General features: G+C 45.1%; 1 protein-coding gene across 3 annotated transcripts in view; it reads right to left on the bottom strand.

The window, feature by feature from the left end:
* Positions 1-229: 229 nt before the first annotated feature.
* Positions 230-13,858, bottom strand: part of ADIPOR2 (adiponectin receptor 2) — a 73,595-nt gene continuing 59,966 nt past the window's right edge. For 2 of the 3 annotated variants that reach the window (XM_034780911.1, XM_034780918.1), the window contains exons 3-8: positions 13,535-13,654; positions 10,490-10,661; positions 7,059-7,245; positions 5,704-5,891; positions 4,286-4,479; positions 3,067-3,207 (exon numbers count right to left, since the gene is read on the bottom strand). In XM_034780911.1, coding sequence (XP_034636802.1) covers positions 3,076-3,207; positions 4,286-4,479; positions 5,704-5,891; positions 7,059-7,245; positions 10,490-10,661; positions 13,535-13,654 — 993 coding nt within the window. In that variant the 3' untranslated portion in view covers positions 3,067-3,075. Of the gene's footprint in view, positions 3,208-4,285; positions 4,480-5,703; positions 5,892-7,058; positions 7,246-10,489; positions 10,662-13,534; positions 13,655-13,858 lie in introns of all 3 variants that reach the window. The other variant, XM_034780925.1, reaches the window with a different exon arrangement.

Below are 13,858 nucleotides of genomic sequence, written 5' to 3'. Positions count from 1 at the left end.
ATGCCATCTAGCAACACTTGTGCAACTATTTGCCAGCATATAGGTCCTGTCCTAGTGTTCACAGTACATCCCCAACCCTGCTCCAAGCAAGTAATGAGAACTCTCCAGGTCTCAATTTGACTTCTGGACTATCAGACCCCTTAGTAACAAGCTGATTGGTCACCAGAAGTCTTGGGGGAGGGAGTGAAGAAACTGTTTTATTCTTGTAAATACCATACAAAGCAACAAACTTGGTCAATATCCCATTTGGTTCTTTTATTAGCAGAATTTAAGAACACAGCAAGTCATGAGATCCCATCTTATATGGAACCAATCACCAGAGACCCCAACCATCAAAAAATCCCCAAATGTGCTTTGTTGCTTCCAACAGTAAGCAATTTAAAAAAGAAAGAAAATACTGAACAAGGCCACTATTTAATGGGGAAGGAAAGGAGCTGTAGGTCCTATCTATTCTATGGCAATAATCTGCACACAGAGCAAGCAAGCCTCTGACCGCTGAGAGTAAGGCATTCAGGTGCCAACCTGGGAAGAGTTCTCAGCAAGCGCTACGGGGGGTGGGGGAAAGTGCACAACTAGGCAGTTTATTGGAGCACAAAAACTTCCTAAACAGAGATTGACTCGGTTAACAATAGCAGGTGGAGTATTGTGTTTTTGTAATAGTTCTGTGCTGTGTTGGGCCGGGCCAGGTTACAAAGTCCCTTCAGGGAATGAGCATAGGGTGATTCAGGATGGAGACTGCCACTTTTGCTGGTATTGATACAGAGGTATCCAAAGTGCTTTCCAGAACAAGTCTGGTTCTGATATGTACCACTGCTTTCTCAAGTAGCAGAGCACACCTCCTGCCAATGCTTATTAAACCCTCTCATTAAAAGTGCCTGGTTAATACTGCTATGTATTCCAGTTAGGCACTGCACAAGCCCACAATACAATACAAGCCTTTCCTTCAGTCCTATTGACATCCACTATAGTGATCCCACCAAGAAGAAAAACATCCCTGTAAGCCTCCCACAAGCTCCAACAAAGCACCTCTTTTTACAGCTAAGCTTTATTTCAAAATTTCTGAAAATAACTAACCAAAGGGCAAGAGAGAAAATACTTCCTTTTTAGAGTCAACAGTGAGGAATCTTGAATATAATCAAAGTCTTCCACTTCTATTCAACCCTATTAGACAAGATAAACTGCTTGAAACATTGATTAATAGCCTGGATTCCCAAGAATGTTTACTTGTAAGATCTCTACAATCCACATTTTTCACTTGCAAATTTGAACTTTCACCCTTTAAAAATTTAGAACAATTTTACCTTCCTATTGCTTTGTGAACCACAGCATTTTAGTAGCTGTTTAATCCCAGGTGAGAGGTTTCCAGCAACTAGATTCTTACTCCATTACATGAAACTTCTGTGCCATACTCTGTGTACCTGACAATCAGTTTTGCCCCAAGACTCAGAAGATTCTCCAATAATCTGCTTATCTCTCTGGCTTCTGACTAGGCTCCAGAGATCAAGCCACATCAACTCAATGAGAGAAGAATATATGCTTCCCCCTATGCAGAGGCTCCACAATAGTACAAATGGTCTCAATTTTACTTCTGGATTAAAAAAGAAGCCAGCTATCCCATTGGTTAAGCAGAGCTGGGAAATCACACTGACTAGACCTGAAAAGTGAACTGTGCAGGGTTTAGTGCAGATTTAAAAGTCACAAGATTCTGTAGGCCAGGGGGCTCTGTACACACATGAAGGAAGTGATAAGCGTTAGGTCAAGAGAAATCATTAAATCTGAGTACTTCCTGCTTCACAGCACAGCACTGCCCATGATACCAGGGGAAGCCAGCTGCTCTCCCAGCAGGAGCAGAACAACAGTAGGAAAGGGAGTCTATTGCAGCACAGGGAATTTAGTCAAATTAACACTAGGACTTTTGTGGATAAGGAAGAAATCCAATAAAAAAATCCAGTGTGTGTGCAAGTAGCCGGACAGTATTCTTCCTTTGAGTGCACAGCTTCTTCCTTCCAGTGCCAGCCTATGCTTACCCACCTGGGTAGCGATTCTATTCTTTGACAAGTGCCATTAGCATCATGTAATCATATCAAAGCATGGCAGATCCATGAATGGCAACCAAAAAGCTAGAAAACAGTGGCTTTTGTTTGCAGAAAGGTACCCATGGAATCAATTCATGAGCCACATCTCACATACACACCCCGTTACACTCCACTTCATGTGGCAACAAACCATTCAACTTCATTTTAATTCCACAATCCAAACCCCCCCCCAAAAGGGCCAAGAAAGCTCAGAAGGCAATTGCCCCATGTGGATGGGCAGGGGTCAGATGTATCATTCTAGTTACCTTGAGTAGCTAAACTTATAACACTGAGACCTGAAAGACAGCCTGATTAAAAAGTAGGCATCTGGCCATTGCCAACCTTTGTGTGTCATGTTCTGAGCCTGCTCCAAACACTGACCAGAATGCCATATTGCCCAGTACATGCCAGCTTCCAGGAAGAGTCTGCAGGACCATCATGCCTCACTCCCAAGGATTTTACCTGATCCTCCTGCAGTCACTTTTTTTGTGCAAAATTGAAACAGTGTGTGGTACTTGCATGTTGCATTCTATACAAAACCCTCTTCCCCCCCCACCCTATTTGTTTAAAACATTTATATAAATTTATTTTAACAGAAAGTTAGAAATCTTATTTACAATTTTTTCCCCAAAAGAGCATCTAAAATCAGCTCCTTCCCCTGCCCCTAAAGAAGATATAAATCTTAGCCTAGATTTAAAAAAGAAAACTGCTAAGCCATCCCTCCCATTTTCTACAAATAAATATGGCATTGAACAGAAGCCGATTTGGAAACGGTCCTCTGTAGCTCAATCTGTAGATCAAGAATAAGTTAGGGTTTAAGAATTTCCTGGTCTTCAAATTGATTCACTCCATTGTTTGAGGTATAAATTTCTCGTGTCAGAAATCCCAAGAAGCTTCCACATGAGGCTTGGATTCTCAGGTGTTCGCGTCACTAGCCAGTTAACATCAACGCCTCTTGCAGTCCACTGTTTTGGTTATGATCCTGGGCTGAAGGCAGGTTTTACTGCATGTCTCCCTCCTCCGTGCAGCCTCCCCCAACTGTGAAACGGAACTCCTGAAGGTTTGAAACACCATGGAAGTGCACAAAAGCTCCGGCCACTACGAAGATGTGAAACAGCTGATGGGAGTGGAACTGTGGAAACAAGACATTACTGTTCAGCCAGAGACATATGGAATCCAAGTACCAACCTCTTTCCAAAGAGACATGTGTTGGGCTGAAGCGTACAGCAGTGCACAGCAGCAGCAGCTTAACATTACTTGCTGGGCTATTCAAGATCCCATATTGCACCAGTCACTGTTATCACTGGCTACAGCATCTCCCCCTCTTCCAAGCTATATTCACTGGAAGCAGGGGAAAAAAATCTGCTTCAGATTTCACAGCCACCAAAATCACTTGCATACTTGAAATCTGAAATGAATGTACAGCTATATGCCTTTCCTTCATATCGGTCTTTGGCTGATATCACACCAGCATGCTTCCAGTTCCCAGGCCAAAAGGCTTAGAACAACAGTGTATTTTTTCCTTGGACTCTTAATGCCTAGCAATAGGGATACACTGTTGCTGCTGGGATTAGTGACATGTCCTATTTTACACACGTGGATAGGTATTGGAGCTCCGCTCTAGTCCTGGATGCAATGTCAAGTGGATTTTCAAAACACAGTTGTTCTGTCTTCTCCCCTACCATAAGGGGAGCCAGGTTGAACATGAGTCAACAAGTAGTTTGAGGTTTTAGTTAATACTAAAATCTGAAGTTTAGTCACTGGCTATCCAGGATAAGAACCTAGGAAGTGAGTGATTACAGTGCAGCAGAATGGAAACCATAAGGAAGTGATATTGATCATATCTCCCAGGTTAAAGGAAGAGGTAACAGCATGAGCAATGGGTTTGCATAAATGCTGAATATCCATCTGAAGTATCCCTAGGAGACTAGGAGCAAAGTGGCACGCATATGGCAGCGCCTCAGTGACAAGGTACAGTCCCACAGCTAGCCTTTGTAAAGGCATTTCAATGATTTGAGTCACATTGTGTCAACTTTTCCATGGTCAAATCTACTAATCTCTTCCCAAATTATGAAATCTCAAAAGCAGTTTTTAAAGCAGTCAGAGTTAGTTACCATAATCAAACATACACAAAAGCATAGCAATACCAGACCTCAACATAACCAGCTTGTGTGTCACAATCTTAGTACCCAAGTACTTTGCAGACTCACCCAGATATCACACTTGCCCGGGAAGAATCTCTCTGGTATACGGGCAGCATACAGCGCAGCACCAGTGATGTACAGACAGGCCATGAGTGCCAGCCAGCCTATCTGCCCCATTGTGGCTGCCTTGAGAAGGCCCTCAGAGATGACAAAGTGCAGGGTGGGGATGACACCACTGAGGCCGAGACCCAGAAATACTCCTAGGAGGTAAGGAAAATGATGGAGTCAGGCTTGGACAAAGAAAGCAGCAATAGGCAGAGCCTAATATTCACAAAAGATTTAAGGTGGAAGCTGTTGAAGCTGGAGGTCTTAAGCATGGCAGCAAGTTTATGCCATAACAAAGTAAGTGCTCAAGAAAGTACAGAGTCCCTTGATACACTACAGGTACTGGTCAGCAGCTCTTCTAGACATACTAAATGTTAGTGGCTCTTTGTACAGGCCATCTATGCACCAACTTGAGTGTTAACATTCTTGGGCTACAGAGGGCGCCTAGATCCCACAAAATATTCTGCTACTGAAAGTATGGTAGAGAATGACATGCAAGAAAGAGGAAATGACCAGTGATGTAGACTATTTACAGTATAGCATACAGGTCGCCTCAGGAATGAACATAAAAGAAATTGCACCTGAGGCTTATCTGACCACGTAACTTGCCAGATCACAGCTTGGCTGATTTCAAGGTTGTCCTAGCATACAGTATTAAACCCTGAAGATCTGAATAACAAGCCTTTTCAGTAAGAATTTCCATCTACCGTACAGTTAATATTCAAGAGACTGAACTCCCTGCTGTATCCAGACATTCAGACCTTTCCTGAATAGAAGGAATAGCACCTTGGAGTGCACACAGGTTTGTATACACACAAAACGAACATGAAGAAACATGAGAAACTTGATATAGCATTAAACTGTTACCCAAAGACTCATTCTTGATTGGTAAAGACGACTGTAACTACTCTTGTCTACCATAGTCAAAGGGAGAAAAGCAAGGTATTCACAAGATTACGATTATATATCAATTGCTCAGTTGCACTCAGCAGGGAGGCTATCTACAATGTTATAACCTAACTTAATATTATAACCATAAGATGAGCAGTACTAGGAGTCCATGGGAGTCAGACTGTCAGCATCTAACCTTTAAAAAGGGAGAAAGCTGTTTAATAATGATAGAAATACTGTTAACTGCCTCTCCCATTCCATGTGCTGCCCCCTACTCCTGCACCCACAGGTCTAACTTAACACCAATGCCTCTCTTACAGTAGATGTGCCAAGTTTACTGTCCAAGAATGTGTTAGTTGTGTCTCCCACACACAGGGACATCCTTTGGCAATGCAGGCTTTTCCTATGAGTCAGCTTTTGTAACGAGTTAGTAGGAAGGATCAACGGTAGTAAAGATGCAAAAAAATAAATTTTTTTTTTTTTTTTACCTGCTCTTACCCCTCGGTACTCAGGGGTTGCAAACATGTCCCACTGGGAGACTATTATGGCTGCAATGCCCAGGACACAAATCACGATCAAGTAGATGAAGCAGGGCTGAGGGTTGCAATAGAAGGAGTAGTACAGCCATGGAACAAAGCTGCCCATGATGAGAAGTGCGATGCCAGAGTAATCTAGCCTAGAACAGGATAAAACAGGTTGACAAAGAAAGCCAACCCCAGAAGTTCTTGTACCACCCCATGTACTGTTTATATTAAGAGCCACCTTATCCCTGTAAAACGGGATTACTTATCTTGTTCACTGAATGATTACTTCCACAGACCCCCACTGCAGATGTTACTTGCCTAGCCATGCAGTCATAAGACCATTTTTGAGCAGTGATCAGTAGGTGTATGCTGTTCCCCTGAGACCAACATTCCACAGGACCAGGGTATAAATAGCCCACCCCCTCTAAGAGTACCTCAAGTTTTTATTCTGGGGATAAGAAAAAAAAAATTGACTAAAAACATTCAGGAGCATTTTGTTGATGCAAAAGAAGATGGCAGATAGACACTGTGGGTCCTGCTTGAGTGCAGACAGAATTCTGGACACTTTGTTCTGACTTGTTTGACAAGTCCACACCAGGATGGCAAATACAGATTGCTGCCCCAGGGTCTCAGTGACCACCAAGGAAACAACCACTCACATCAACTAAGATGTTTTTATAGCTGCAGAGCAGACAGAGTCCCCACATTCAAGATGCTCAATTCCCACAGACTGTTTGCTTCCTGACAGAGGAACTATTATGACCTCCTGCAGGAACAGGTTCTTTTTTGGTCCTTTGGAGCTCTTTTTGTGGTAGACTTGGAGGCTTCACAGCCCTTGGCCGAGTGACCTTCCAGAGCAAAAGGCCCTCATTGTCCGGCCACAGCAGGGTGATTAAAAGGATAAGAGAAATACTCCTAAATCCCTTTTTATCGGACAGATCCACTATGTCTAGCAAGGCCCAAGATGACCCAAAATAGGTTAAAAAAGAACAAAGGCAAATAAGTTACACTTTTAGACTTTAGAATCTTAGCTGTAATTAGTTACATATTTAGGTATACTCATCTCGATGGTGAAAAGGAAAAGTTGGTTCTGAGACTGCTCCAGCAATAGGATAGAGAGAGTGGTATTTATACCTTTGGTCTAGATAATGTTGGGCTGGAAGAAACTGCATGCAACCCCTACCCACCAACTACTATCAAAAGTGTTTCCGTGACCACATAGCTAGGCACGCTACTGTTACAGTGGGGATCCCAAACCGTAGCCAGGATTTCCCGCCCCATTATGCCCAGCTAGCATGCATTCCACTCTGGATACTTACTTGGAGAAGAGACGAGAGACACCTTCTGAATGGCAATAAACCGTGTGAAAGAGCCAGGAGAAGGAGAGGCAAAGGATGGCTCCCAAGAAGAACATTCCAACAACTACCTTCTCCTGCACAGGTGCTACAAATGACATGTTTGGCCGGAACATGTAGAAGATTCCCAGACATAGGAAGAACACACAACCTAAGTAAAGATAAGACAGAGGTATCAGACTAATGTAATCTGAAAGGTACTGTACTGGACCAAGTTTATGGGCGTGGGGAATACTGAACAAAGATCATAATGACAATGTTACACTTTCATGTGCTCTGATCTAATCAGTCATATATTTGACCCTCATCGAATTGAATTTGTACACACATGAATAGAAACCATGGTTTCACGTGTTTTGTGAGGTACCCAGAATCTGGTTGAGCACACAACCACCACTCACCTGTAAGCCTGAGACTTGATCAACCCTCACCCCCCATAGCAAACCAGCCTTGGGTGAAACTCAGGGAGTTCACCACCAAAACTAGAAAGGGGGAAAAAAAAAAAAAAAAAAAGGAATAGTCTGCTGGTGATAAAGCACCCCCACCTCAGGAATGTCCCTAACGAGAGTTATAACCAAGGTTGTAAAGACTCTGGAAAATTAAGGAGGATGCAGAAACACTCAACAAATGGTAAAATAACCTCTGACCAGTGTTTTATGCTGACCATCTGCACAAATAGAGAAATCACAATTAAGTTACAATTTGGGCATGAAAGACAAAATGTAAAGAACTTGGGCAGGAAGGAGGACACAGGTGCCAGTGCGTAATTGTTTAAAATTTTTGTTATTTAAGAGCGTGGGATTATGTAATAGGTTTAGTAGATTTGAAGGAGGGAGCTAGTTTTACCTATATAATGTAAATGAAAAACAATGCTCTTTAGGAACCATTTCTGGACTGCAGTTCAACATCAAGCTGCTGGAACTCTGACCCCTCTGCATGACCATGACGTGCAGAGGCATCGCCGGGAACCCCTAGATGAGTGGATCCTGACTGGACATGGGTGAAATTTGTCTATATATTGGGAGTGGTGAGCATAAGAGATTTGCTTGGTACATGTATTGTATGTGTGTTGCTAATAAATAGATGTTTAGAGCACAACTGTGTAAGGCTCTTTCACTGGGAAAAGGTTCTGCAGACCCATAGAGCCCTGAGTCCCGAGGGAAAGGGTGGGTACTTAAATTGAACAGGTTTCTTCCTGAGCCCTGTGGGTAAGGATAGGAGCCTTACACCCTGAGCCCTTGGAAGGGAAAGGGTGGGGGGGTGCCTAAATTGATTGAGCCCTTGAGCCCTGGGTAGGGTTTAGGTGGGGTGCCCTAGATTTTCTCAGGTAATACACCAGCAGTATACCCAATCTGTATTTTGTCCTTGATTGCTAATTTAAGTGCTAAGGAAAACCCTAAAGTTAGATGTAATACCATTCATTGCTTCCTCCAATTCCAAGGTAAAGGTTGGGAAATCATGAATCCTAGTCCTCATAGGAATTATATTCCCACATTCCCCAAATTGTGGTATTCATTGAAGAGCCCACTATCACCCAGAACCACCGTCTCCCTTTCTCACTGTGACTGACAGGCTTTTTCACAGCCTAGTCACAGATAAAGACCAGGTACCACCCCAACCCTGCTGAATCCCTGCAAAGTAGCATTTCTTATTTGCTTGGCTTCCACCATGCAAGGAGGAACAAGGATGCTTATGATCGAGGTGAAGACACCACTGACTCAAAATCACTGGCATATCTATGAAAGACCTTTTCTGAGCTCCTGGGAACAGTGACTCAGCTCAGCTTCACAGATCAGCAACCCAACACAGAGCCCAGTTTGCTGCTCTGGTGTATTTATTTCAAAGCTTAAGTTGTTTGCCAAAGAATACTGCTGTTCACTCAATAGCTGGAAGCGTGTAAGAGTGGGTATTTATCCTCCCAAGCTGGGCAGGAGGGTTAGTGGGATAGAGTCACTGCAAAGTGAATTTAAAACTAATTTGTGGTCAGTTAAACTTCTGCTCGCACTATGATAATGCACCCTGGGCAATGAGAAGGGGGTAGACAGCAGATAATGCTCAGCATTGCCAGGGCAGTTTGACCCTCTGGCCAGACTCTTGCCCCTTGTTTGGCAGGGAATGGAAAATAGCACACATCCCCAGGAGAGGAAGGAAGGAGTATGTACCTTTCAGCAAAATGGAGAATGGCACAAACAGGTCTGAGAAGAGCTACATCCAATTCTCCTCAACTGAAATGCAGTGATGAAGTATCACTGCTTTAACACAGCGCTCCCACAAAGTGTCTCTGCTTACCTTGTGATAAACCCTGGGTATTGGGGAAGATTGCGTGCTGCAGTGGAAGAGGAGCACAGGTGAGGGACAGGGTAAGCTAACAGAGCATGTTTCCCCTTCTAACAAAAATGCTGTCTCAACTACAAAGAGGGAGGGCAACAGCACTTGGCATGCAAAAATGTATTAAGCATTTATAGCATATGTACTTACTCTTTGTTCCTGAAAAAGCCACACGTCAATAGCACAGCACAGCTTTCAATTTGTGTAATTGGAGAAGGGGACAGGAAAAGGGTGAATGTCTTTTTCTGGGATCCAGGAAATGCCCTTCCAGTATATTTTTTTTCCCCAGTCCCCTGACACTTGTTGCACCTTTTGTGCACTCTGAAGGCAAGAAGTGATCTTCGGATGTATGCTTATGGGCCCCAAGGATAAGATCTCAGTGCTGAGTTAGCAGTACCCTTAGGGGCTGAACTCTCAAGACAAGGAAGTCACCTTAACCCTCCCTAACCTTTGTTCGAAGAATTTTAACAAGGGACACCTGGAACCCTATCCAGCATGTCACTGCTGGAAGGATAATGGCACCTAGGACTCTGCCCCGGCTAAAGGACCTTCCACACCACTCCTAAACTTAGGCAGCAAATGGCTAGGGCTACAGGGGTCTCCGTCCCCTCCACCCCACCTATTTGGAGCTACGCTGCTGTCCGCATGCATGCCCAGGTCAGCAAGCAAGCCTCACATGCGGCTGCACACTGCATTCCTGGCAGGTGGAGCTACATACCTCAGTCCCAACAGGGGATGCTGGCTCCTAGCTCCTAAATGGCACTTCCTGGGAAGATTCACTGGGATGGGGCGATAGGATCCTCCCTTCCTGTGGGACTAAGGCCCTGTGTCTGGCAACACCAGGGCATCATGCAGGGTTTGGATACAGATGCACTCATGTGACGCTGTAGCAGGCTCCTCCAATATGAGAACAGTGAGCCAATAGGCCAGAATGAGGGGCCCCAGAAAAGGAGCCACCGCTATGGAGTAAGTGCAGGGCTGGCTCAGTCCCCCTAAATATTTTCCCAGCTGCCTATGGTCTTCAGTAATTAACAGTGCACATTCACTTTAAAGCATAATGGAAATACCAAGAAGATGTGTCCAGATGTTGCCAGTCTCTGTGTGTATTCTGAAGATGCTCTTGAAGCAAGCGCGGAAGGAGGGCATAGGTGGTCTGTGTCCATGCAACAGATAGTCATTATCCTTTAGCCAGTCAGGGAGAACATCATGGGGTATGACCCGCCATCGGCCCTCCCACACCTGGAGGTTAAGAGTGCATGGTTAGAATCTCAGCCAATAAAGTAGCATAAATGGTGGGCATGGCAAAGGGAAAAATAGGAAATCCTGAGTTAGTGTCAGTGCCTTAAAGTAACCAAAATTAATGTACTAAGTCTAGGGAGCAGAGAGTTCCTTTGGGACAGGCCTATCTTTGTGCTCAAATCCCAAGTTGTACCGTCCCTCTTCTATACAACACACTAATGGCCTGAACTTGAGCTAGTGCTTCCACCAGTGCAGGAAGTGGAATACTTCAACATTCCAACAAATAGAAACACAACCAAGCTCATTTTAACTGCTCACCGAAGGGCAAAAGTGGATTTAATTTGCATGGTTAGTTATGTGGTAATGATTCAGTATTTGGGGGGAGGGGTGTCTTCCCGTCCACCTCACTGAGGAAAGCTAGATGTGGCTCTTCTCCATCTCGAACAAAGAAAGTCTTGAGCAGAGTCCCATCTCCCCATCACAAGATCATTCCTGATTGTATGCTCACGAGTGTTTGATGCAGTCTAAATGTTAAATCTAATATGACGGTCAGTACTATTTCCGTTATCCAGAATGCATAGAGGGGCACTGAAGTCAAGTATTCTTTTCCCTATGGCTAAGCCTGATGCCTTTCTAGCATTGCCAGCCCAAGCAGCAGAGGACCAGCAAGGTCCTGAACTCTGTTGCTCTAACTGTAGATCCTACATATTCATGTGCCCACTCCTGTAGATGGTCCCCATTGCAAAATCACACACACAGCTGCTCTTACACAGCACTCCCTCAGTGACACAGAGCTAACAAGATGCATGTAATCTTCAGTCTGGCTCCTAAGCTGGCATTGCAAAGCTACATATAGGCATGGCACAGATGCAATCATCTTTGGGATTTGCTCACTTAGCAATAAGAATATAGAAGCAGATATGCATGCATTAAGGTTAGGGAATCCTGCAATTGTTAATTTCAACTGCTGGGTTCTCATTTCTGTTTTAACAGTGAGGACCTAAAACAATGTCAGGAATGCTGCTGCTTTGTTTTCCTTTGAAGGGACACTTCCTATTGCCAGCCCTCTCTAGATCCCACCACCACCACAAGACAGCTCAAAAATTAGTCAAAGTAACCAGCTCAGGTAAGACACTCTTAAAGATGCTGTTTTACAGAAGAATTAACTGTGTTTTGCTTCACATGCAGCAAGAATGTGGGGGAGAGGGGGAGAGGGGAGGTTCCATTTTTGAGAAAGCAGAGGAACACCACCGTTTAAAAAACAAAACACGCTCAAAGCATGGAATGAAAATGCAACCTTCATTTCCCAGGATCCCCCTACCAATGGCAAACAACCATTAGTAATATCCACAATAATAAGCATGCCACAGGCAGCACTCCACCCAAACCCAGAATTAGGGCATCAGCCAGAGACCAATACAATATATTCCCCACAACTTTAACAGAACTGAGATTCAAGGCCAGCAATATCTACATAGTCCACAATGGATTTACTTGGATGGACCTTTAAAAGAAGCTGTTCTTCTATTCGGGTAGCTGACAAGGTCCTTTTTACAATGGAAGCAAATGATGATGTGGAGGCAAAAAAAATTTGCATGTCTGCAGAAGTCTGGAAAGAACTGTCCTTATAAATGAAAGCGTCTTGAACCAGAAACACTGGAAGCAGAGTGCTTTCATTCTGCCTGCAGACACACAGATGTTTCCCAAAGGGGACTCATTAGCTGCAATATCAGCTTTAAAATAATTTCAGAATGTAATCCCTATTGTTCCATGCTTTCTAGTTCATGCACTTATAGTAGGGGTGGGCAAACTACGGCCCACAGGCCAGACCCGGCCCATTAGGGCTTTGGATCCAGCCCACGGGATTGCCACCCCTGTGGCACCGTGGGTCCTGCACCGCTCCGGGAAGCAGCTGGCACCACGTCCCTGCGGCTCCATTCGCTGCCCTTGCCTGCAGGCCCCGCCCCCCACAGCTCCCATTGGCTGGGAACAGGGAACTGTGGGGGAAGTACCCACAAGCAAGGGCAGCACATGGAGCCCTCTGCCACCCCTCCACTAGGGGCCACAGGGACATTGTGCCAGCTGCTTCTGGGAGCGGAGCAGCATGGTGTGGCGCGGGGCCAGGGAAGGCAGGGAGTCTGTCTTAGCCCCACTGAGCGCTGCTGGCAATCTGGAGTGGCTCCGGAGAAGTGGCGCGGGGCGGGAGCCTGCATCCCGAACCCCTCCCGCACCCCAACCCCCTGCCCTGAGCCCCCTCCTGCACCCCAACCTCCAAGTGCTCTGCCACACACCAAGCCCCTACCCTGAGCCCCCTGCACCTCAACCCCTTGCCCTGAACCCCCTCCCACACTCTGGACCCCAACCCCTTGTCCTGAGCCCCTTCCTGCACCTCCTCCCATACCCCACACTCCCTCCTGCACCCCAACCTCCTGCCCTGAGTCCCCTCCTGCACCCCAACCCCCAAGTGCCCTGCCACACACCAAGCCTCTGCCCTGAGCCCCCTGCACCCCAACCCCTTGTCCTGAGCTCCTTCCTGCACACCACACCCCCTCCCACACCCTGCACTCCCTCCCGCACCCCAACCCACCACCCCAGCCCTACATTCATGGCCCTGCATTCAATTTCCCCACCCACATGTGGCCCTCGGGCCAAAAAGTTTGCCCAGCCTTGAGTTATAGCATACCTGGGATTCAACACAGCAGCAGCATTAGCTGATATATAGAGAATTGCTCAATGACCAATTCCATTGTGTGTCTGCTGTTCTCCAGCTTATTGCCAACATAGTTTACTTCAGGAACATGGCCGGTTAGCTTCATTTAGCTAGTATGCTCAAGTGACCAGCTGGATAGATTTGTTTTCTTTATACCTCTTACCTTACACACAAACTCTTCCATTTTCTCCATGGCATGGTGGGCTTGTAAAAGAGGGGACATACCCATAAACCCTTCATCTTCCTGAGCTGGTTCATCATTACAGTCGCATTCCTCAGAACTCTGGAAGAGAAAAACCAAACATTTCATATAAAAACTGACAATGAAAAGCATCATCTTATGTTTTACACCAAAACCAAACATGGGTTAACCATGGAGTTGAAATTTCAAGTTCAAGACAAGCAGTAAAGTTTTCTGAAAAGTGATTCAGATGCTTTTTAAAAAGTGTTATCCATGCTTATACCAAGCACAAAGAAGTCTGGAAAA

Source organism: Trachemys scripta, chromosome 1, assembly GCF_013100865.1.
Source record: "Trachemys scripta elegans isolate TJP31775 chromosome 1, CAS_Tse_1.0, whole genome shotgun sequence".
NCBI lineage: Eukaryota > Metazoa > Chordata > Testudines > Emydidae > Trachemys > Trachemys scripta.
This window is presented reverse-complemented; position numbering and strand designations above follow the sequence as displayed.